Below are 23,785 nucleotides of genomic sequence, written 5' to 3' on the forward strand. Positions count from 1 at the left end.
CTTTTGGGGGCATGTGGTATAAATGGAATCACACAACAATGACTTTGTGCCTGACTGGCTTCTTTCAGCACAATGTTTTTAAGGCACATTTTTTTAGAAGATAAAAAAATGGAGGCACAGAGAGGTTAAGCCAGAATCACAATCACACATGTCCACAAGGGTCGGGCCAAGGAAAGCGGGGGAGGGAATTGGCTCTCCCTGTCTGCTGGGAATGTGGGCCCACCGCCACAGAAACCAATTCCTTATGGGAAGCCAGAAATCTGAATTTCACTGTGAAGTTTCTCAACCTAAAATGCTGTGATCCAGGCCAAACTAAACAGCGCACAGACAGGACACCGTCCCTGGCTGCCAGCCTCTGACCCCTGGATTAAGCAATTTGCCGAGGGTCCCACTGCTGGTAAACAGCAGAGCTGAGTGGAATTCTGACCCAAACTCCACAAACTGCCTCAAGACATTCAACAGTTGTGTGTATGTGTGTGTTTCCCAAGCTGGCTGACTCCAAACCAGGTCAAGTGGGAAAGCTTTGCTCCATCTTCCATCCTGGACAAAGGAATCCCGTCAGCCCTGACAAGGCACAGAGGCATTATTGGGAGCTCTGATCCTCTACCTTGCAGTGGCTCTTGAGCACCTAACATTGCTGGCCTTCGGTACTCAAAATTCAGACAAGATCATGAACTTGAGATGGGTTTGTTTGGCTGGGATGAAACACAATATGGAGAAACAACAGAGACTTGACTGGGAAGGGTGTCATCTGTCCCAGGGAGCAGACAAGAGACAGAGAGGACCTCACTTCCACAGGGCCCAGCACACACCACTACAGTGGGCACCCGCAGGAACCAAAGCACCTGCTGCTGTTTCACCTCCTCATCCACTTTCCAGGAGAGGATGGGTGGGGTCTTACCAACCTTTTCATTAGGGCTGATCACTGACTATGTTTCTTGAAATTGAGAGGCCACAAGACCCAAGGTTTCTTAGCCTAAATACCTTGGTCTTTAGAGAAATTGTGTGGTCACATTGCACCAAGGTGGTAGACAGAGTTCTCCAGGTCTTTGGCTCAACAGGTATATAACACCGACATAGATGTTGGACACTAGAACCCCTCTCTACATTTTCAGCATCTAGGAGGCCTGTCATGGTGGCAAAACGCCCTTTAATCACTTATTGGAATAGCACCAGCAGTACTAGCTCTGTCACCTAAGCAGAGAGACTCTGAACTGTAAGTGGAAGCTCAAATCACCACAAGTTGTTCAGGTATAAAACTCCTTTTACTATATGTATGCCTCCCTTTTTTGGTAGGGAAAACTATTCAAGGTAATGGAAAGCCCACCCCTCCCCGCAACTGAACCCAAGGCTTCCCACTTACTAGGCAAGTGCGTTATCACTGAGCTATACTCCCAGCCACTTCTCTGCCTGTTTTTCTGAGACAGGGTCTTGCTTTGTTGCTCAGGCTAGCCTTAGACTTAAGATGCTCTTACCTGTTTCCTGAGTGCTAGGATTACAGGCCTGTGCCACCACATCAGTGTGTGGGGATATAGAAGCTCTAACCTTCAAATGACTGTATTTGGACAGAAGTATAAAGTAATATAGGCTAAATAAGGTCCTAAGAGTGGAGCCTCTGATCTTATAGGATTAGTGCTAGAGACAAACTGAGCCCCCCCACCCCCCTCCAAAAGAAGTGGTCACATGAGCATACCAGTGAGAACAGCTGCCTGCCAGCCAACAGAAGGGGCTCTGAATGAAATCTACTTTGCCAGTACCAGTATCTTGGGTTTTCCAGTGTCCAGACTGTGAGAAATAAACTGCTTCTGAAGCCACCCAGGGCTGTGCAATTTTCTTATGACAGCCTGGGCAGACTATTTATAATCACATTTGTGCACTTGGCAGGAGCTTTTAAGAAAAGCTCAAAGCATACTTAGCACCTCTCAACTTGCATTAGTCCCCTTCACCTTCCACTCCACTGAAGTGAGCAACGAGAGCTAGAGACTATGACTATACATGGAAGCCTGAGATCTCCACCTCCTTGCAAGCAGCATCTGCTGCTTCCGCCTGTGGAATAAGTATCCTATTTTTCTGGCTCTTCTTTAAAGGGATTCCTACTCACACTCACCATGACCATTGGGCTCAGGCTGATAAGGCTGTGGGTTTGGGAAAGCCAAAGGCAAACCTGATGGGCAGCCAGGCTTTCTTTTTCCAAAACTCCTGCCAAGAGCTAGCAAGCTCTGAGATGCTGTGAGTGGGATTCTGCCTACATGGAACTTGAGGTGTAGAAGGTGTAGCAGATTCTCAGGTCCAGAGATTTACACATCTTGGGGAGGCTATTAAGCTGCCAACCAAAAGGTGATAAAAAAAAAACAGTACTGGCGATTACAAAGAATTATTGTATTATATATAACATATTACATATTATATAACAATTATAACATGTTGGGTATTCTACTGAGCACTTTACAACATTAGCACAAGTGATCGAATAACCTTAAGGATAGTCTTCTTTTTTTACATATGAGGACATTGAGGAGAGCAACTCAAGGGCCTTTCCTCTACCATTCTGCCAGGTGGCCTTCTAAGAAACAGAGCTCACCTAAAGCACCAAGAATAGGACTAAACACTTGCATTTCTGAAGCATGTGAGCTCACTCCTGTAAACTACACAAGCAACTGTCCATATTCTGACATTTTCTTTGCTTTTTTTTGTTGTTGCAACTCTTGGGGCTTGAACTCAGGGCCTGCGCACTGTCCCTGGCTTCTTTAAGAGCTAGCACTCTAGCTTTTAAGATACTTCTGGCTTCTTCTGTATATGTGGTGCTGGGGAATCAAACCCAGGATACCATGGATGTGAGGCAAGCACTCTACCACTAGGCCATATTCTCAGCCCTCTGACATTTCTTTTACAGGTTGCTGGCAGAGATCTGGTTGAGGGTCACTTTGACTAGGCCATATGAAGACTATATTTAAATATACAATATTCTATGTGTAGAACAGATTCTTTTTTGAACTTAGGGTCTGGGGGCTGTCCTTAAGCTCAAGGCTAGTGCTCTATCACTTTGAGCCACAGTGCCATTTCAGATTTTCTGGTGGTTAATTGGAGATACAAGTCTCATGGGCTTTCCTGCCCAGCTGGCTTTGAACTGTGATCCTCAGATCTCAGCTTCCCTAGTAGCTAAGATTACAGGTGAGAGCCACCAGCACCTGGCTGAACAGAACTCTTCAAACTTTAAGATGTACAATAATCAGCCAAGGATCTTGTTAAAGTACATACATTGATTCTGAAGATCTGGTTTGGGAGCCTCTTTCTAACATGCTCCTTACATTGATGCTTGAATAACAAAGTCCTTAGCCTGAAATATTATTTTCTCTACCAAAAATATTATGTATGGACACCACACATCAAAGGCCACTAGGCACTCTGTCAAGTGTTGAGGAAAAAGTAACAGGGTTTCTGTTCTTAGGGAGTTCAAAGTCTAGTAGACGCCTTAGGTAAGGAGTTTCTCTGAATTTTACAAATCAAGGGTAATGATGAACAGAAAATGAACCCTATTAAGGGCAAAGCCTACCTGCAGGGTGAGAACCTTTGCACAGGCTGTGTTGGAAGCAACAATAATGCTGAGATGAATACTTCTCTGCTCAAGCATCCAGCAGGTAATTCAAGCCAGGATGCAAGCAGGTATTTCTGAGAAGCCAAATGGGTTATAGGACAAAAGTGGGTGGTAGTGCGCTGCAGTTTAGATCTTAAATGTCCTCCGAAGGCCCAGGTGCTAAAAAGCTTAGCCCTCAGTTTAGTACTTTTGGGAGGTGGTAGAAACTTTTAAGAAGTGAGGCCAATAGGGAAATTATCCAGTTATTAGGGGTATGACTTGAAGGGGATAGTGTGACTGTAGTCCTCCCTTCTAGACCTGGTCACAAAGTGATTGGCTTTGCTCTACCACATACTTCCTTCTATGACAGGATGCCTTGTCAAAGGCTAAAAGCAATGGGGCAGCCAGGTGCTGGTGGCTCCCACCTATAATCCTAGCTACTCAGGAGGCAGAGATCTAAGAACTATGGTCTGAAGCTAGACGGGGTAGAAATGTCCAAGATATTCTAATCTCCAATTAACTACCAAAAAGCCAGAAGTAAAGCTGGAGCTCAAGTGGCAAAGCACTACCTGTGATTGAAAATCTGAAAGGTCAATGCCCAAGTCCTAAGTTCAAACCCCAGTACTAGCATACCTGCACACACACAAAATAAAAGCAATCAGAACTGAAAACAGACGGAACCTTCCAAACTGTAAGACAATGAATATTCTCTCTTTATCAGTTGATTATCTTAGGTATTAGATACAGTAATGAAAAGCTAACAAACACACAGTACCAGTTTCAAAACTAGCCAAAACCATGGACATACAACCACATTCATACATCATCTTTGGGTCCCTCTACTCAGGATAGCAGTTCTTAGTAAGACTTAATAGCACTGGAGAGTCAGGATGCAAACAGAAAGTTGTATGAAAAGAGAACAGTCAAGTGGTACCCGAATAGAGAAACAGCTACAGTGGACATACAATATTAGAGCTGAATGAGAATCTTCTTAAAAAATGAAATGCCCTTAGTGGAGGAGAAAACAAAAATCAAAAGTACTTCCAGCAGTTGTTCTCAATCGAGACAATTTTGTGCTCTCAGGCAATGTCTGCAGACAATTTGGGTTGTTACAACTGATGGAGTGCTACTGGCATCTAGTGGGAGGAGGCCAGTGATACTGGTAAAAATCTTAAGAGGTACAGACAGAACATCCCACTACAACCAAGAATTATTTGTTCCAAAAAGTCACAGTTCTGAGGTTAAGAAGTCCCAAGTTGAGGAATCTACCCCAGGTTAAACAATGAGTGTCACATAATGAAACAGATTCAGGCTGTCAACAGAACACTGTTATGACAGAAATAACTGTGGATAGAGTGACTGAGGAATTTGAAAATTTTAAATAATTAAAAAAAATTTTTTGGGGGTGTCTTGCTATGCAGTGCAGGCTGCATACCCTTGAGATTCTGCCTTAGTCTCCAGAGTGCTGCAATTACAGGAACGCTGGCTAAGTTAAATGTAAATAACTACACTACTCCTGTTAGGGTAGACCTACAATCCATTTTTTTTTTAAACCTTGAGCCTCAAAACTCTTTCACTTTCACAGCCTTATTTCCATTCTTGTGAAACCCCCTATCCACCTGACTTTATCACTAAGATTTGGTTGTGTAAATAAAACCCCCACAGAAGTAAAATTTAAAAAAAATCCCAGTTGAAAAAAAGTCCGTATTTGAACACGGAGAAACAGCAAAATATAAGCTCAAATTTATGCATACATGTAATAGTTCTGCAGAAGCAAGAAAGATGAAATTATTCCTACTTCCACTTGCAAGGATGGATATGACAGAACACACAGCAATCCTCTGAGCTTTAAGATCATGAAGTTTGGGGCCTGATTTCTCCACTTGACCACACTTCCTTTCACTTCTTAAAGCTGGATTTCAAGAAACCAAGTACCATGTAGGTCAATATCACTAACAAATGCTTCATTTCTGACTTCTCTCCCACCAGAGGCCACACACTCATCTGCCGGATTTGATGGAGACCAGGCCGACGTCTCATCAAGTGCCGGGCAACAGTGCTGGGCACCCTCCTCCCTCCCACCCCCCACCCCCCACATTGTGCCGGCTTCATGCTCACCGCCGCAGCCCTCTGGAGCCTCAGAACTTGGCTCAAATCACAACCGACCAGGAAGAAGGCTGGGACACCCAGTATGGTTGCAGATCTCCCGCTCTTAAGCATCGCGCTAAGGGGCTGAATGCAGGGAACTAGCATAGTCGAAGGGCGCGAGAAGCATCCCCGACCCCCGGGGGAGGGGGGAAGCTGGCAGCCAGGGCGGGGTCCCAAGTAGCTCTTACTTTTCAATCTCCAACGCCGCCACCTTCCGCTTCTCGTAGAGCTTGTCATTGAGGGCACGCACGATATTGGGGGTGAGCGGCGCGAAGTCCTTCTCGGGGTTCATAGTGGCAGCTCGGGGTACGCCCCGGAGCCTCGCGACTCCCCCTCAGCCCCCGGCAGCAGGGACCGCGCCAGGGCCAGAGGAGTCTGCGGCTCCGTGCGGCCCCCGGCGCCGGCTCATGGACCACACCACCCTGGGCCCGCCTGCCTGGCTCCGCTGCCGCCACGCGCGGTCTCAGAATCCGGGCCTGGATCCCGCAATTCCACCCCTGACCTCGGCCACCTAACGGCTCACGCGACCTGCTCCCGCTCGGCGCCGGCAGCGTTCACTGGGCAGCCGCCATGTTACTCGAGTCACATGACTCGGCAACAACTTCCGCCTTCCGCCGTGAGGACACGCCCATCTCCGGCCACGCCCACACGTGCAAGTCGCAGGTGGGATTGGGACGCACCCACTAAGCCCCACCCACTTTCCCGCCCACTACCCGGCTCCGCTCCAGGTCTCCCAGTGCTTGCGGAGCCCAGCCGGGGTGTAGGTTTGCTTCAAGCTGTAATAGGTTTCGTGTAGACGTTCGTGGTTCTTGCAAATACTTGAGTATATGCAAATGTTTCTCACCGTCATCTCCTCTGTATCTTAGCCACTCGTATTATTTTAAATTATTTTTCTAAAATAAATTCACTTTAAAAATTAAATTCTCACTTTCTGCCTTGCTCTAAAATCATGCCCCCTCCCCCCTCCCAGCCAAATCGTGGGGACTGAAGGCATTTTGCATTTTTGATGGCATTAAAATTTCCCAGTGAAGAGTGCTTCGCTCTGTCTATCCCTAAGATCCTGGGTAGCTAGAGTGTGTTTCCCCAGCTTTGACAGCCAGGAGGCCTGGGTGACAGACCACAGTCCAGATCTGGCTGAGTGCAGGTGTCTAGAGGATCCCACTGGAAAGCAGCCCTTTCTGGCCCTTTCACTCTAAGTGGAGGAAGTTTCAGCTCTGTAGTAAAATCAGGGGAAAGGACAATTTGTGGCAGTAGTCTGCTTGAAGTTACAGCAACAGGGAGACGATCCAGGATTCTTTGTTGTGAATAAGACTTACAACAGGGGCTAGAGCACCATAGAGCTCAAATGATTATTAAATCTGATTGGCCTTGGATACCTATTGGCACTCTTCTTTAATGAGTCAAAAGTACACACATAAAACTTAGAACGATACTGAAAATGGGGCGTTTTTCAATTCATAGATTAGAAACAGAGACAGAATGAATAAGGGGTTATGAAAGACAGATATCTAGAATGGATCCCCAAATTCCCATTCCTTTACATATGTCCTGTGCAACACCTGCCCTTTGAGTGTGAACAAGTTCTTGTGAATACAATAAAAATGTCCCACAACTATATTCTATTTTGTAGCAGAAGGCATGTACAGATGTAATCAAGGTTGCTCATCAATTGATGTTGAGTTAGAGAGGGGAGCACTTGACCTAATCACACAAATCCTTGGTTAGAAATCTGGCTGGGAATGGGGCTTAGTGGTAGAGTGCTTGTCTAGCACGCATGAAGCCCTCAGTTCAATTCCTCAGTACCACATAAACAGAAAAAGCCAGAAGTAGCACTGGGACTCAAGTGGTAGAGTGCTAGATCTTGCCCTAATGGAGCCTCCAAATAAGGATGCAGCTGGTCCTTGATTTCAGGCTTGTGCGTCCCTGAACTGAGAACCAAGTTTAGTCCATTCGAGGTGAGCACTCTTGCCACTAGGCCATATTCCCAGCCCCATGTTTAGTCCATTCTGGACTCCTAACTGATAGGAATTGAGATGATAAATTTGTTTTGTTTAAAGTTGCGAGGTTGGTGGTTAATTTCCTACACAGATATAGAAAACAAATACAGGGCAAGGGCTGGGAATGTGGCCTAGTGGCAAGGGTGCTTGCCTTGCATAGATGAAGCCCTGAGTTTGATTCCCCAGTACCACATATATAGAAAACAGCCAGAAGTGACGCTGTGGCTCAAGTGGCAGAGTGCTAGCCTTGAGCAAAAAGAAGCCAGGGACAGTGCTCAGGCCCTGACTCCAAGCCCAGGACTGGCAAAAAACAAAACAAAACAAAACAAAAAAAAAAACAAATACAGGGCAAATCTAGTAAACCATGAAGAAATTGTATCTATAAAAAATCTATAAAAAATCCCTCTTACTGGTGGCATATTCACAGGTGGAAAAAACTGTGAATTCATCCATTTGATGAAGGAAAGTGCATCAACAATATGAAGACTTCCTAATATACAGATTCATCTCTAGAGAACATATTGCTTAGTAGTTTTCTCATGTTACCTTAAACATGTACTGCCAAGGACATTTGTAAATGTCTTGCAGTTTATGTATTTAGGATTTGGTGATGATTGATGCAAAATAGCAAAAAAAATAATGTAGATGATATGGTTCAATTTCTTCAATGTGTATTTACTTCCACTGGATTCATATGTAATATAATATTTCATCGGTTTCTTTGCTTTCTGATTTGGCTTTTTCTTAAAGGTGAATGGAATTTCCCAAGGGTCATAAAATGATCTGGTTTTTAATAACTGAAGCAGTAAAGGCTTTTTTTTTTTTAACCAGAAGGAACTCTTTTTTTCCTTGAAATGACTTTCTGGATCAGGTTGCTAAGAAACCAGTTTCTTATTCAAAGTCCAAACCTGTGCTTTGTCTTACCTTTAGGTCAGAAGCTCTTAGAAAGAATTGGCTTCTTTTCTCAGATATCTTGGAGACAGCAACTGATTAAGGTTAGGTATGCATAAGTAGACTGGCAGTGATCCTGAGACTAAAGCCTGAGGGTTAGCCTCACCTGCTCTGCCTGCTTTCACCCTCTCTGACCCTGATGCACAGTCTGGCTGGCCCTGCCATGCTGTCTTCTCGTTGACAATGACTACGCCTGGTTGCATGCTTACCAACCTTGACAGAGATAAGTCATCTGTGTCATAGCTGTTATTAATTTTGTAACAGTTCTGTAACAACTATTAATTATAGCTACTACAAAACTAGGTGAAAGTCATTATACAACTTGTAGTTGTACAATGCCTGATGACATTGTAAGAAACTGTACCCTACTCAAAGCAGTTTCTCCAACAGCAGTGTAACTTTAGCTGGAGTTTCAGGGCAACATGATTGAAGTTATAAGCAGCCTGAGGAGGCTACATGTGGGTGTTCTTGCAGTCTTGCAGGCCCTCATCAATGTCATAATATTGTTACCACCTCTGACTTGAGGTAGGTTGCTCCCAAACACAGCATGTTATGTTAAGCAAGGGCTCTGTCAAACACCAACAGGGAGTGTTGCACATGGTTTTCTGTGCATCCTGACATCCCGTTTGTGTGTGTGCGTGTATGTGCATGTGTGTGTGTGTGCGCGTGCACGCGCCAGTATGGAGGCTTGAACTCAGGACTTGGCATTGCTCATTGGCCTTTTCACTCAAGGCTAGTGCTCTACCACTTGGGCCATAGCTCCATTTGTGTTTTTTTAAGTGGTTAATTGGAGATAAGACTCTCACAGATTGTTGTATCTTGTAGATCTGCTGTAGATAGCTGTTTTTGATGTTCTGATTTAATATGGAATATATTTCATATATGCAGTGGTAACACATAATAAAGAACTGTCCCTATAATTAAATAAGAACAAAACAGTCCCTCTAGAATACTATTTTATTTTCTATTCCATGTCAGTGCGTGTGACTCATACGCAGCTGAGCAGCTTTTAGTTGCCATAGGTTACCCTGGTAACCTTGGGGATCATCTAAGGGGTGATCCCCTTCAGGTAATAAACCCATTTAATTACAGTTTCGTTGCCTTCCCCCTGAGAACACATCACAATCAGCTTGGTGGTGATGGGGGTTTTGGTGCCTGAGGGGTTTCCCTCAAAGTAGACTGTGATGTTGTTGACCTTCTTGGGCCGCACGGAGTCAGCAGCACGGATGGAGAAGGCTGGGTTCTCCACAATGAAGGAGAAGTTGGCCGGATGCAGGAAGACGTTCTTGAAGGGGATCACTATATTGTACCCAGCTCGGACCAGGAAGGGGCCTTGTGGCTTGGGGGGCAGAGCTACTCCGAAGAGGGGGATGGTGTACTCGCCACCTATGATTGACGACAGGATCAGGAAGCCCTTGGCCTCACCCAGGTGGCTGGGTTCAAAGAAGACCTCCACACTGACTTCAGTGCCGCCCTGGGGCCCGGGGGCTGCACTAATGACGCGTTCGCAGTGGAAGTCTGGACTGTCTATCTGAAAAGAGAGCAAATAAACTTCACTCACACCGGATTCTAAAGAGCATCCCAGCAGCACAAGTCCATTCCAGTTCTGATGCTGATCACGCAATAACTTATGCTTATGTGAGTTGGGCTATAAATTGGGCATTATAATACATACATCTGAGGTATTCATTATGATCCCAGTGTTGCTCCCAAGGAGTGGAGGCAGAGATGTGAGCAATGTGCTTTGAGACACACACTATTCCCATGGCTGGGCAGACACCAGGGCTCCTCCTCCACATCTGGTTTCTCTCCTCCACCACCCCCCCCCTTTTTTTTTTTTGCCAGTGCCAGGGCTTGAACTCAGGGACTGGGCACTGTTCCTGAGCTGCTCTTGCTCAAGGCTAGTGTTCTACCACTTGAGCCACAGCACCACTTCCAGCTTTTTTCTGTGTATATGGTACTGAGGAATTGAACTCAGGGCTTCATGCATGCCAGGCAGGCTCTCTACCACTGAGCTACATTCCCAGCCCCTTTCTTTCCCTTTTCACACAGGGAGGATAGAACATTCTGGCTCCTTATGAGTAGGTGGAGCTAGTTCTATACAATTAGCTGTGAGAAGTGAAAGATATCACTTCCCTTCTAGAGCACTGAATTGCATGTTCAGGTTCCATCAGGGGCTTTTCACCCTTCTGGTGCTGTGACAGGAAATATTTGAGACGGTGGTTGTTCTTCACCCGGATTCCCAAGTGACTGTGAGCACCAGAGTCCCCTGGGGATCCTCACTGGATAGATAGCACCAGCAAGAATCGAACTTTTGTTCTTTCCAAGCTCTCAGGCTTGTCACTGCAATGCAACTTAACTGCTCTTGAACGAACGACATAACAGTCAAGATTATCCCACCTGACTATAGCCATAGAACCTTTGATTTTTGCTAGACACATGGTCATCCAGTTTCAAAGCTACTTTTCCTAGTTCCCTTTGTTGACAGGCATGTTCTGGGAAGTTTTTGTCCAATAACATATCCAGCAAAGTGATGCTTCTAACTCCTTCTCTGTCTCCCTTGTGGCTGCTGGAGACATGGATGCCAGGCCAAGTCATCTTGGCCCCACATGGGCCAAAACAACCCTGTGCAGAGGAGAGAATATTAGGACTGGAGCCTGGGTGCTCCATGCCACCGAGCTGCCATTTTGTCCACACTGCTAATGTCTACATTGTTGTCTTTGGAGGCAGGAAGATGTTTCCATTTTGATTTTCCTACTGGTTTTAGTAGTTAAGGCTATCTCCCAGTTGATATAATAGCTAATGCATTACTAATGCATATACTGTGGCCAAGTACTAAGGAAACAAGCTTTATACACGTAGATGAAAGTCCTCTGAGGTTGGGGGTTGCTAGCTGTGGTTTGAATGTCCCCATCAAAATTCATATTGAAATTTAATCCACATTGTGAGGGCTTATGTTGTGGAACCAGATGGGACCTGGAAGAGGTCACTGGGTCACTAGGGAAGTGAAGTCTTCATGAATGGATTAATCCCTTCATGGATTAGTGGATTAGTGGGCTAAGGGTTTAGCTTTGCCAGTTATCAAAACCAGTTTGGCTTTCTACCTCAGCTGTATGGCTCCTGCCACGTGATGGCCTGTACCATCTGGGGGCTCTGAAGAGAATACTTACCAGTAGGAGACCCCCACCAGAAACAGCCCCTCAACTTTGGACAACACAGCTTCTGAAATGGTGAGCTGAAAGAACCTTTATTCTCGATAAAATACCCAGATAGTGGTATATACTTAGAACAATGGAAAATGGACTAAGCAGGGCTCTTCCTTTCATTTTTAGCTTAGGAAGTGATGAGTAAATGGTAAACCAAAACCACGATTCCTGACCACCAAGTAACACTGTCTTTTACTGACCCCCTGAGTATGATGTAAGAAGGAAGCAAAATTCCCACCCCAGCTCAGCTTGAAAAAATGAGTCACTAAGGAAGATTCCAGGCCTGGTATGATTTTATTTTTTTTTTTGCCAGTCCTGGGGCTTGGACTCAGGGCCTGAGCACTGTCCCTGGCTTCTTTTTTGCTCAAGGCTAGCACTCTGCCACTTGAGCCACAGCACCACTTCTGGCCATTTTCTGTATATGTGGTGCTGGGGAATCGAACCCAGGGCCTCATGTATATGAGGCAGGCACTCTTGCCACTAGGCCATATCCCCAGCCCCATGATTTGTTTTTAAGTTGGAAGTTTCTAGGCTAGCATCAGGCCTCCAAAGCAAGGTTCACTATGACAGTGAAGTCACTCTATTTTCTGTGTTTCATCTTTATGCAACCTCATAGGTCATCCTATCACCACCACCACCACCACCACCACCACCACCACCACCACCATCAGCACCATCACCACCATCACCATCATCACCATCATCACCATCATCATCATCATCATCATCATCATCATCATCATCGTTGTCGTCGTCAGCTGTAGGGCTTGAACTCTGGGCCTGGGTGCTGTCCTTGAGCTCTTTTGCTCAAAGCTAGTGCTTGACCACTTTGAGCCACAGCTCCACTTCGAGTTTTTGAGTGGTTAATTAGATATGAGCCTCATTGGGACTTTTCTGCCTAGGCTGGCTTCCGTGATCCTCAGATCTCAGCCTCCTGAATAGCTAGGATTACAGGCATGAGCCACCAGTGCCCAGTTCTGAATCCCTACTTCTGACAAGGGAAGGGCCTGCTTACCCTGCAGAAGTACTCTGTCTTCTGCCGTGTATAATTGGTGAACTTGGCAAAAGTGCTTTGGCTGTTTCCAAGAACAGCCTGGAAGTGGACAGGCTTCTCAGGAACTGCTGGCAAGGCCTTCAAGGCCAGCTCATACTGGTAGGAACCCAAATCACTGTTGTGCAAAGTAAGTTTTCCGTATGTTTCTCCAGCTTTCAGGGGCTGGAATTCAAAGGAGAATACGCCCTGGAAGAGAAGATGAGGCTCTGGTCATGTTGGAAGTCTGGCCATTTCCTGCTCACCCAGTGACCTACCCAATGCCTCATAGCATGTTGGTGGCAGGCTTGGGGTACCATGTATTATCACTCACACAGATCCCAAGCTAGGGGACCCCTGTCCCAGCCATTTCACTCTCCCTCTCCTGTACCCCTTCTAGCATTCCCTAGTTCAAGTATTTCTGTGTCTGGAGTCTCTTTGAATCAACAAAATAGGTACTAGATTCTCTCGAAAGAAGCAAATTTATAGAGATAGTGGTTTCAGTAGGAAGAGTGAAGGTCAAGGAACTCCTTCTTTGCCCAGAGCCAATCTCAGGATAGCGTATTCCAGGGAATCTTTTTCCTTCATTCATTATTACCCATTACAAAACAAAACAAGGATTAGAGTATGACAAACAAGGAGAACGTTTCAAATGCACCAGTGGTAGTGGATTGATTAAATGACTAACAAGTGTTTGAGCTAAAGCTATGGCTCAGTGGTGGAAGGCGTCTAACAAGAGGCTATTAGTTCAAACCTCAGTACTATCCCCCAAATGCTAGTCAAATCCAGTAAAACATGTGAATTTTGAGCCATACCTCAGAGTTGGCAGGGATGCTAAACTGGGAGGGCAGGCTGATGTCAGACACCCTGCAATCCGTGGAGAAGGTCACCGAGTAGGGCAAGGGGTTCTCCAACTTAATGGAGGCTGATGTGTTCTGGCGGATGGGGCTGGTCATCTCGATGGTTTTGATGGTGCCTGAAGGGATGACTCTGAAACTCACCATGTAGAACAAGAATTCATTGGTCACCTCATTCCGGAAGATCACCTGCATTCACAAGGAAAACGGGATGAATCAAGACAGAAGAAGGGTTGATTAGGGGACCCCTGCCTTTGATCAGGGGCTCCTGTTTTCTGTTAGCCTTGCCTAAATAGTTCCAGGAAACAAAGGCCTCAGCGATGCCAGCCTATTTGATCCCTGCTGGCCACCCTTTCTCTTCAGGCATTCCAGCCTAGCTCCATCTGGGTAAAAGATGATTAAGGAGCCTGGGTTGGCTTTAGAAGAATCTAGAGCAGCTTGTTCAGTAGCCATGGCCAGCCGAATCTGCAGAACCAGCAAGACCTCAAGAAATTCAAGTCAAGTTTGGTGCTTGTGGCGCATGCCTGTAATTCTAGCTACTTAGGAGGCCGAGATCTGAGGATCATAGCTCAAAGCTAACAGGCAGAAAATTCTGTGAGACTCTTATCTTCAATTAACCAGCCAAAAGTCAGAAGTAGAGTTGTGGCTCAAGTGGTGGAAGACCAGCCTTGAGCAAAAAACCTGAGGGACAATGCCATTGGCATCCATCTTCAGCTCCATCCTCTCCCATGAGCTTCAGATGCATACATGTTCCTTTTCTTCAGAGCCCTTCCCTATCTCATTCTGAAATTATGCATTCATAGTGCAGTGATTTGAGTAGTGTACATCTGTCCCCCCCCCCCCCAATTAGGCTGTGTGTTCCATGAAAACAGAGTGCCTGTTTTGGACACAGCCATGTTAGCAAAACTTAGTACAGAACATGACACATGTGCTCAACAGATATTTGCTAAACAAATGAATGAGCTGGGTCAGATAGCTCATGGATGAAACTTGGAACAGTGACTGGGGAAACACCTGCTACTCCTTAACACTAGGATTGGCCACTTCAGGGGCAGACCTCCAGGCTTTCAGGGTGGTGTTTCTGACGTGGAAATACCTTTGCAGTGTACAGTCCTTCCTTATGGGAAAAGAAGTTCAGTTTGTAGTCTTTCTTGGAGCCAGACAGCACATCAATGTAATCCAGGCCCTTTATGGTGACACTTAGGTCTGCCTTGTCTGGTTTCACCATTTCCACAATGACCCGGAATCTTGGGGCAGCACAAGAGCACATAAAGAGAGAAAAGAGCCAATGAGACTGTTTGTCCAAATGGAAGAAGGAATGGTGCTGTGTTTACTCATGATTTTATGGAAAGTGTGTGCTTCTAGTCTTCACTCTGCCACTAACAATAGCAGTAGCTGCCATTTATTGTCCACTTATACAGTAAGTGCTATGAATGTGCTATAGACAATCATCACCATATCTACAGGAGGTTCCTATCACTAACATCTGCATCTTACCAATGAGGAGATAGCCAAAGAAGGAAGATACCATGGTCAGGTCACATGATTAGTTATTGTCAAGACTGGGATCCAAACTTAGTTGTGTCTCTAGCTCCTATGATAAACAGGTGTCCTTCAGGAACTTACAACTTTTCTCCTAGTCTTGAGTTCTCTATGAAAGGAAAGGACCAGGCTGGTGGGCCTGCAGCTCCTCTAGTTCCTGAATTCCATTCTATTTCTAGAAGTTTATTTCCAGTAGTCTACTATTTCCAGTAGTTTAGGTAATAAACCAGAGCATTATGTCAATAACAGCTAACACTTATAGGACATTTATTTTGTGCCAAGAATTTTTCTAGGGGATTTAGAAGAAATAGCCTTACAGGAGGAGCTAGAAGCTCAGGAAATACCTGGCACATAGGAGAACATTATCTCTTGACGTCCCGAGCACTTTAATGTTATCTATGAGTACCAAGCAGGGAAGAACCAAGATAGATGGTGGGGGTTGTTCCTCCATCCCCTTAACTGGACCCATTGTCCCATTCCCTCACCTCTGGGTCTTGTTCAGCCAGTTGGTGACTGACAGGAGCTCTGTGTAGGCTGTCTTACATGGCACTTCTCGGGAGATATTGGCTACAGCTTTGGGGAGTTCAGCAGTTCCATGCAAAGCATACAGCCAGCCCGTCCCATCTGGGAGGGGGAAGAAGAGGGTGCCCTTAGGAGAAGAAGAAAGGAGAGCAGAATTAAACAGAGGGTCCTTTATTAGGCACCCATTGGGCATGGTGGGGATATGGGATTAATGGAGCCTCTGCAAGTAAACTTTTGGAAAGCAGCTTGGCAATATGGTCTAAGAGTTAGACATATATTTGTATGGCTGGGTAGGGTAGTGCACACCTGCAATCCCAGCATTTGGGAGGCTGAGACATGAGGATTACAAGTTCAAGGCAAGCCTGGTTATACAGCAAGGTCCTATTCCCCTCCTCCCCCACTAAAAAGTTCATATGTATTTGAACCAAGCAAACCTACTATAGAAAAAAAAAAATCTCCCCAGAGGCAAATTTTTGGAGAACCCCTTACAATGTTGGCAGAAATTTAGAAATATATTATCCAATAACAGTAGAACATAAAAAAAATATGGAATGCTGATTCAGTGAAATCTTGGGCCGCCATTAATATGGTTATCAGAAAGGTGATGCAGGTAAGCAGAAACATGCTCATGATACAATATAAAGTGAAAAGAAGCTGAACACAGAAGTAATGCGCCGAGACCACAGTGATGGTTCGCTCTGGGTAAGGGTTGGTAGTAAAGAGAAGAATATTTCATTTATCAAAAGTGTGGAAGATTACAGCTGCTTTTCTTTTCTGATTTTTACAACAATCACCAGGCTATTTTTGCAATTACATTAGGAGTAGTTTGGAGCTTGGTTGAGGACTTCATTTTAGACCAGAGCCTTTGGCTTTCACAAGAATCACCTATACATGATACATGGGCAAGAAGGGAAGCCGATTATTAAATTAATTTATTTAGTGCCAATACTGGGGCTTGAACGCAGGGCCTTGAACTCTCAGTCTTTTTTTTTTTTTGCCAGTGCTGGGGCTTGAACTCAGGGCCTGGGCACTGTCCCTGGCTTCTTTTTGCTCAAGGCTAGCACTCTACCACTTGAACCACAGCACCACTTCTGGCTTTTTCTGTTTATGTGGTGCTGAGGAATCGAACCCAGGGCTTCATACATGCTAGGCAAGCACTTTAGCGCTAAGCCACATTCCCAGACCCATCACTTGGTCTTTTTTCTGCTCATGGCAGATGCTTTACCACTTGAGCCATACTGCTAGCTCTGGCTTTCTGCTGGTTAATTCAGGAGTAGTTGCATGGATTTGTCTGCCTGGGATGGCTGTGAATCATAATTCTCAGATCTCAGCCTCCTAAGTAGTTAGGATTATAGACATGAGCCACTAGTATCCAGCTAGAAAGCCAAATCTTGAGCATCTACATTATCTCCACACTGTTTGATCACCATTTGGGTACCGCTCCTCCTCCTCTTTCCTAACATGCTCTGAGTTCAGAGCTCACTGCTCCTTCCTGCCAGGAATCCAGTGGGAGGCCTCAGCCTACCTGGTGCTTGCGGTTCTCCACGTTCATGGTGCGGGGCTTGTATGTGATCTCATAGGGCTTGTTTTGCTGATGGGCCTCCAGGGTGATGAACTCGGGCCCTTCCCAATGTTCACCCTCAAAGATGGGGTGCAGATTCCAGGTCTGGTTGGTGCGGTTTGACAACATGATGGTCTGTGTGTGTTTGGAGCGGACTTGGCAGGTGAAATTCACCACCTAGAAGAAAGCTAGCCTGTTACTGTCAATGGCACTTCCCCTGACCTGTCTTCAGGGGCCAGAGGCATGGCATGTGTATGAGAGAAGACTGATTTTTACCAGTGCTTTCCAGAGTGAGTTTATGTCGATCATGTTTCTTTTTGTTCATTAATTCATTCAACAAATATTAATTGGGTAAACAGACATTTCAATGAAGATATATTGACAACAAATGAATACTTGAAAATATATTCTACATTACTAATCCTTAGGAAAAAGTATATCCCAAACTTCAATGAAATATTACTACAGACCCACTGGAATGGCCAAAAATTTAAACTAAGAACTAGCAAGTAGAACTGTCACATGTGATTTGTGAGGTTGTAAAAGGACATAGTCACATTTAGAAAATACTCGACAATTTCTCAAGAAGACATAGCTTGTGGTCCAGCCATCCCCATCAAATATTTGCCCCAAAGAAATCAAAACGTATGCTCTTAGGGAGACTTGCTCATACATTTTCCTGGCATATTACATGGGCCTGTCCACATAAAGAACATGAAATAACACAATTATAGAGGAAGATGAGTATCATTTTTGTTGTTAGGAAGACTCGTAGGTCTTACAATGGAATTTGATCTAGAGGACATATCAATGCAGGCTTCCTTGGGAATGTAATGTCTGAGTTGAGAGTTGAGAAAAGAACAGGAAGTAGCTAAAATGAAGATGGGAATGCAAAGTCCCTGTGGTGGAGAGAGCCAGTCAGAAAGTCTAATGTGTGCTCTGATGAGTGCTTTCTCTTGCTGGACTCATTTCTACCACTGGTCCCTTGCTAGGCAAGGCATATTTACCTCTTTGACTGCAGGTGGTCCTACACAGACTCCAGACAGGGTGAGGTACAGAGGACTGCCTCCCTGGATGAAGCAGAGCAGGTTTTTACAGAGACTCTCCTTTCCCATCTCCGTGGGATGGAAGGTCACTTCAAAAGAAACCTCCATGCCTGCAGTGATATAACCTTCATCTGGGTTGATGGAGAAATGAGGCTTACATTTTCTGATATCCCATTTAAACCTTTTCCAAGACAAAAGATAATAAGAAAGAGAGCTGTTAAAACTTCTGTCTTCAGTGCGACTGGAAACAAGAGTGTTAGCCTGAGCTTTTAGCTGCATAGTTTCCCTCCTCACTTACCCCCTAGGACCTAGAAGGAGAAAGATGCACACAAATGCTCACTGTTCACAAGTGTTCCCTCCCTGCTCTGCCTCTCTGTTAAGATCCAGTAAAATTGTGACAATCCCTTCATGTGAGCGTTACACTGATTCTTAGTGGCATTGGGATCTGATGGCCCTCGGGGACCATCCCTGTACTTAGTCACTTGGTGTGGGCAGGAGACAGAGGATGGAGGGTGCAGGCCAGTCTCTCCAGTGCAGGCCAGCCACATTGTATCCCTCTGGGTGGCATTCACAATGAGACTGCGTGATGAGCACCCCCTTTGGGTGTACAATGTACAGATGGCACTGAAGGAAGAGCTCCGGAAGATGAGCTGTTACAGATACGGCTGGATGTCTATCCCATCTTTTCTACTTCCTGGCTATGTGATCCTGGGCAAGTCATCTAGGCTCTTTGAGCTTCCTTTCGTCTATGTCATGGGAACACTGAGGTACCTACTCTAGAAGATTCTAGGCTAATTAATAGAAGATTGTATGTACAAATTGATCCGTGTTGTGCTAGGTGCTAGTGCTCATGTCTGTAATCCTAGCTACTTAGGAGGCAGAGATGGGTTGGATTGTGGTTCCAAGCCAGCCCAGACTAAATATCATGAGACTCCCATCTCATCAGAAAAAGTTGATCATGGCGGTACATGCCTGTCATCCAAGTTATGGTGGAGAGTATAAATAAGAAGCTTGTAGCTCAGGATGGCCCAGACAAAAAGCAATCCCCTATCTCAAAAATAACCAGAGTACAAAGGGCTAGCAGCATGGCTCAAGCAGTAGAATGCAGCATAAAGCCCTTAGTTCAACCCTCAATATCACTAAGTAAAAGAAAGAGGAAGGGAGAGAGATGGGGGGGGAGGGAGGGAGGGAGGGAGAGGATGCACATGGTAAGTTCTTGCTACATGTGTGATTTGGGGGGAAGGCTACTCAATTTTGGTTCCCTCATCTGTAAAACCAGCTCAGAGGTAGTACAGGGCTGCTTTGGGGATAAAGTATGCTGAGACATGTGACAGGACTGTGGGAATGTTCTCTGTCATATTAGTTTCTGTAGTCACCTCAGCAATTGTCACTTTGGTGAGGCTACTGCTGTCATACTGCTGCCATATCTTGTCACACACACAGTAGGAAAAGAGGTATACACAGAAGAGAGTGGATAGAAATAAAAAGTGGCATGTATGTTATCTCACCAATCAAATCAAGCTGGGTGCTGGTATATACCTATAACCCTAGCTACTCATGAGGCTGAAATCTGAGGATCACAGTTTGAATCCAGCCCAGGCAGGAAACTTTGTGAGACTCCTATCTCCAATCAACCACCAGAAAACTGGAAATGGAGCTGTGGCTCGACGTGGTAGAATGCTAGCTTTAAGCACAAAAGCTCACCGACAGCATCCAGACCCTGAGTTCAAGTCCCACAATGGACAAAAAAAAAATCAAATAAAATCAAGAAACAACCAGTGTTTATACATGCAAAATGACATCTGGCAATGCAAAGACAGAGATGTAGGCCTTGGGCGGGGGGTAGAGTGGGGTGGTAACATGCTCTCCTACCTTGCACCCACATCACCAGTGTTGAACATAAGGATGCGGCGTGTGGCTTGTGTCTGGTACACAACAGGTCCAAAGGGAAGATGATCCTGGTCCAGGGAGATCTCCAAAGCCTGGCAGCAGCCAGTGATTAGGAAGAGGGGGTACAGGATCCCCAAGAATTCCAAAAACACCTCCTCGGAGAAGGAAGGCACGCGCTTCTTGGGGGAAAAGGTGATTTCCACTTTACAGATTTCTTTGGGCTTCAGAGTAATGTTGTGGAAAGGTACCAAGGTGATGACCTGGTCAAAACAATCAAACAAGCAAACTAGATTCAGCAACTAGGGCAGGCAAGTTCCTGGGGCTTTAAGCTCCTGAGGTCTAGCTGCTGGGGCTCTCAGTGGAAGGGATAACCCATCTCACATCTGTTCTAACCAGCTGTGACTTCCTCGGGAACATACTGAAACCCTTTGTGACTTGATCTATGGGAAGCTCAAGGCCATACATCTAGAATGTGTGATACACCATAGGCATCTGATTCATCCTCTTTTCCTGCTCCCCTTCAGCTTGTCTTGGGCTTCATTCTTCCTTCCTTCCTTCCTTCTGGTACAGGAAATGGTAGCAGGAAACAGGAAACTTTGGGCTCGAGTGTTTCTCAAGAATCATTCCCTGGGATTATCACAATGCCAATTTGAGGCTCCTCCTGTCCAGGCCCACTGAGCCAGTGTCCCTGGGACGGCCTCCCACCCTCAGTGATTCTAAAGTTTGAGAGTCAGTGCATCAATTTGTATTTTCCTTAGTCCTGGGAGAAAGTGAATTGATATCTATCTTTTTTTTTTTTTGGCCAGTCCTGGGACTTGCACTCAGGGCCTGAGCACTGTCCCTGGCTTCTTCCTGCTCAAGGCTTAGCACTCTGCCACCTGAGCCACAGCGCCCCTTCTGGCCATTTTCCGTATACGTGGTGCTGGGGAATCGAACCTAGGGCTTCATGTATGGGAGGCAAGCTCTCTTGCCACTAGGCCATATCCCCAGCCCCTCGATATCTATCTTAAGAAAGTTTGTTTCTGCTGGGTGCTGGTGGCTCATGCCTGTAATCCTAGCTACTCAGGAGGCTGAGATCTGAGGATTGTGGTTCAAAGCCAGCTTGGGCAGGAAAGTTTGTGGAATGCCAATAAATTACTCAGAAAAAGCGGGAAGTGGTGCTATGGCTCAAGTGGTAGAGCGCTAACCTTGAGCACAGAAAGGCTCAGGGACAGGGCTTAGGCCCTGAGTTCAAGCACCAGGACCAGCAGCCACAGTTCCACTTCTGGTTTTCTGGAGATAAGAGTCTCATGGATTTTCTTGCCCAGACTGGCGTTAAACTATGATCTCCAAATCTCAGCCTCTTAAGTAGCTAGCATTACAGGTGTGAGCCACTGGCACCCAGCTCACACTTGCCTTTTTTCTTTTTTGTAAATCAGTGTCATAGATGTGTGTGGAAATTAGACAAATTTCTCCTTTGGAATTAGCAAAAGTTGAGAATTGGTCCATGCATATAGCAAAGGTATAAACAAACAAGTGACATGGATAGTGAAATGTAAATGTGAATAAGAAAAATATTAACCCCATGCTGATTTTGGGTAAACAATCTGAGGTAGCACACGCAAACTTCTTAGAATAGTCTGGCACATTCTAGGTGTACAACGGCATGTGAGCTGTTAGTGTGGCCAGCACGGTCATTTTTATTGTTAGGAAGCATGAAGAAGACCTTGAGACCCCCCCCCCCCGCAATCCCCCCTGAGCACCTTGGGTTCCTGAAGTTCTGGGGTTGAGAACAGGACTGATTGGTTAAATGTGATTTGGGCCAGGCTGTTGTTGAGGATGGAAATGGTTTTCTTTACAACTTGTCCTGGCAGGACAGCTCCTAACTTCACAATCTTATTGGCTGGATCTATGACCAAAACCTGCAGGTCAAGAAGCAGAGTTAGGAAGAGTGATTACTAGTTAATGAGAAAAATAGGATATATTATTCCAGTGAGGCAAGAATGAGTCCTCCCTTTCAGTGACTTAACTTCCTCCATTTTCTACTACCTCCCTCCCTTTCTCCCTCCCTTCCTTCTTTCCTTCCTTTCTCTCCCTCCCTTCTCTACTCCTCTCCTTTCCCCCTCTCCTCCCTTTTCTTTTCTTCTCTTTTCTTTCCTTTCATGTGCCACTTCTGTGGCTTGAACTCAGGATCTGAGTTTTTTTGCTCAAGGTACTTGACCACTTGAGCTATAACACTACTTCTAGCTTTTTGGTGTTAGAGAGTGTCACAGACTTTCCTGCCCAGGATGGCTTTGAACCATGATCCTCTCAGATCTCAACTTCCTGAGTAGCTAGGATCATAAGCAGTGCCTGGCCAATTCCCTCCTTTTTGTGACTAGAGATACAACCTGAGTAGGACTGGTTGACCTTCAATAGTACAATTCCAGGAGCAGAGACATGAAAGGGCGGGGGGGGGGGGGAAGGTGTGCTCAGGTGGGCAAAGGAGGCTAGGAAAGGGGAGAAGAAATGAGTCAAACCCTAGTGCCTCTCTCACTGTCTCTTACCTTCATTTCTGCACCTCTCCCTTTAATCTCAACTATCTGTTGAGAGAGTCCATTGATTTCAAAGGGGATGAGTTCTCGGTAGCTGATACTTTCTCTGGGATAAAAGATGATTGGAACCTCTAGGGTCATTCCTGGCTTTATCACATCCACATGGAAGTCTACCTCCAGGTAGTTGGTGTTGGTGTATAAACAGTCTATGCTGGGAAAATCAAGAGGAAGGATGTAATCTGAGAAGGTTAACCTAGAGGGACTGATATGTCCTCTGTGACTCTCTGTAGACTGGGGACCAACAAATTTCCTAGAATTGTTATTTCCTAGAATTGCTACTGTCCTAGAATCAGGGTTTTTCTTTCCCTTCCCTAGATCAGGTAGACATATATACAATACATAGTGTACCAAAAACATATACAGTAGCCACGTGGCATATGCCAAAGGAAATTCACCTAGGACTTTAAATATAATGTCAACAATAGAGTTTGCTTATCCTTGTCTTATTAGCTCATACTTTCTTAGGCACAGACACATTACTTACCTCAAGTTACAACCTGAGGTCCAGGCAGAACCAGGTCTCAGAGTCAAAGACTCACGATCCCTTGTCCAGTGCATTTTTCACTGTACAATTCTGTTTCTTTATACTGTTACCTCATGGTTCTTTTCCTTCCTTCCTTCCTTCCCTCCCTCCTGCCTTCCTTCCTTTACTTTTCTCTTCTTCTTTCTTTCTTTCTTTCTTTCTTTCTTTCTTTCTTTCTTTCTTTCTTTCTTTCTTTCTTTCTTCTTTCTTCTTTCTTCTCCTTCTCCTTCTTCTTCTTTTGCTTTTGCTTGTCCTGGCTTGAACTCTGAGCCAGGGCACTGTCCCTGCTCTCCCCACCCCCTTTTTTTCCTGAGCACCTTCTGATCAAGGCTATCATTCTACCACTTGAGCCATAGCACCACTTT

At 45.4% G+C, this 23,785-nt stretch overlaps 2 protein-coding genes across 10 annotated transcripts in view; both read right to left on the reverse strand.

The window, feature by feature from the left end:
* Vac14 (VAC14 component of PIKFYVE complex) overlaps nt 1–6,339 on the reverse strand; it is an 88,489-nt gene extending 82,150 nt beyond the window's left edge. The window contains exon 1 of one of the 2 annotated variants that reach the window (XM_048355145.1): nt 5,911–6,313. In XM_048355145.1, the coding sequence (XP_048211102.1) occupies nt 5,911–6,014 (104 nt within the window). In that variant the 5' untranslated portion in view covers nt 6,015–6,313. Of the gene's footprint in view, nt 1–5,910 lie in introns of both variants that reach the window. The other variant, XM_048355144.1, reaches the window with a different exon arrangement.
* A 3,276-nt stretch (nt 6,340–9,615) lies between these two features.
* Nucleotides 9,616–23,785, reverse strand: part of Hydin (HYDIN axonemal central pair apparatus protein) — a 261,224-nt gene continuing 247,054 nt past the window's right edge. For all 8 annotated transcript variants that reach the window (XM_048355151.1, XM_048355155.1, XM_048355153.1 and 5 more), the window contains 10 exons: nt 22,850–23,048; nt 22,067–22,225; nt 20,307–20,584; nt 18,396–18,615; nt 17,353–17,565; nt 15,791–15,954; nt 14,860–15,010; nt 13,722–13,952; nt 12,892–13,116; nt 9,616–10,201 (listed from right to left, as the gene is read on the reverse strand). In XM_048355151.1, coding sequence (XP_048211108.1) covers nt 9,719–10,201; nt 12,892–13,116; nt 13,722–13,952; nt 14,860–15,010; nt 15,791–15,954; nt 17,353–17,565; nt 18,396–18,615; nt 20,307–20,584; nt 22,067–22,225; nt 22,850–23,048 — 2,323 coding nt within the window. In that variant the 3' untranslated portion in view covers nt 9,616–9,718. The remainder of the gene's footprint in view (nt 10,202–12,891; nt 13,117–13,721; nt 13,953–14,859; nt 15,011–15,790; nt 15,955–17,352; nt 17,566–18,395; nt 18,616–20,306; nt 20,585–22,066; nt 22,226–22,849; nt 23,049–23,785) is intronic.

This window comes from Perognathus longimembris, chromosome 10 (genome assembly GCF_023159225.1).
Source record: "Perognathus longimembris pacificus isolate PPM17 chromosome 10, ASM2315922v1, whole genome shotgun sequence".
Lineage (NCBI taxonomy): Eukaryota > Metazoa > Chordata > Mammalia > Rodentia > Heteromyidae > Perognathus > Perognathus longimembris.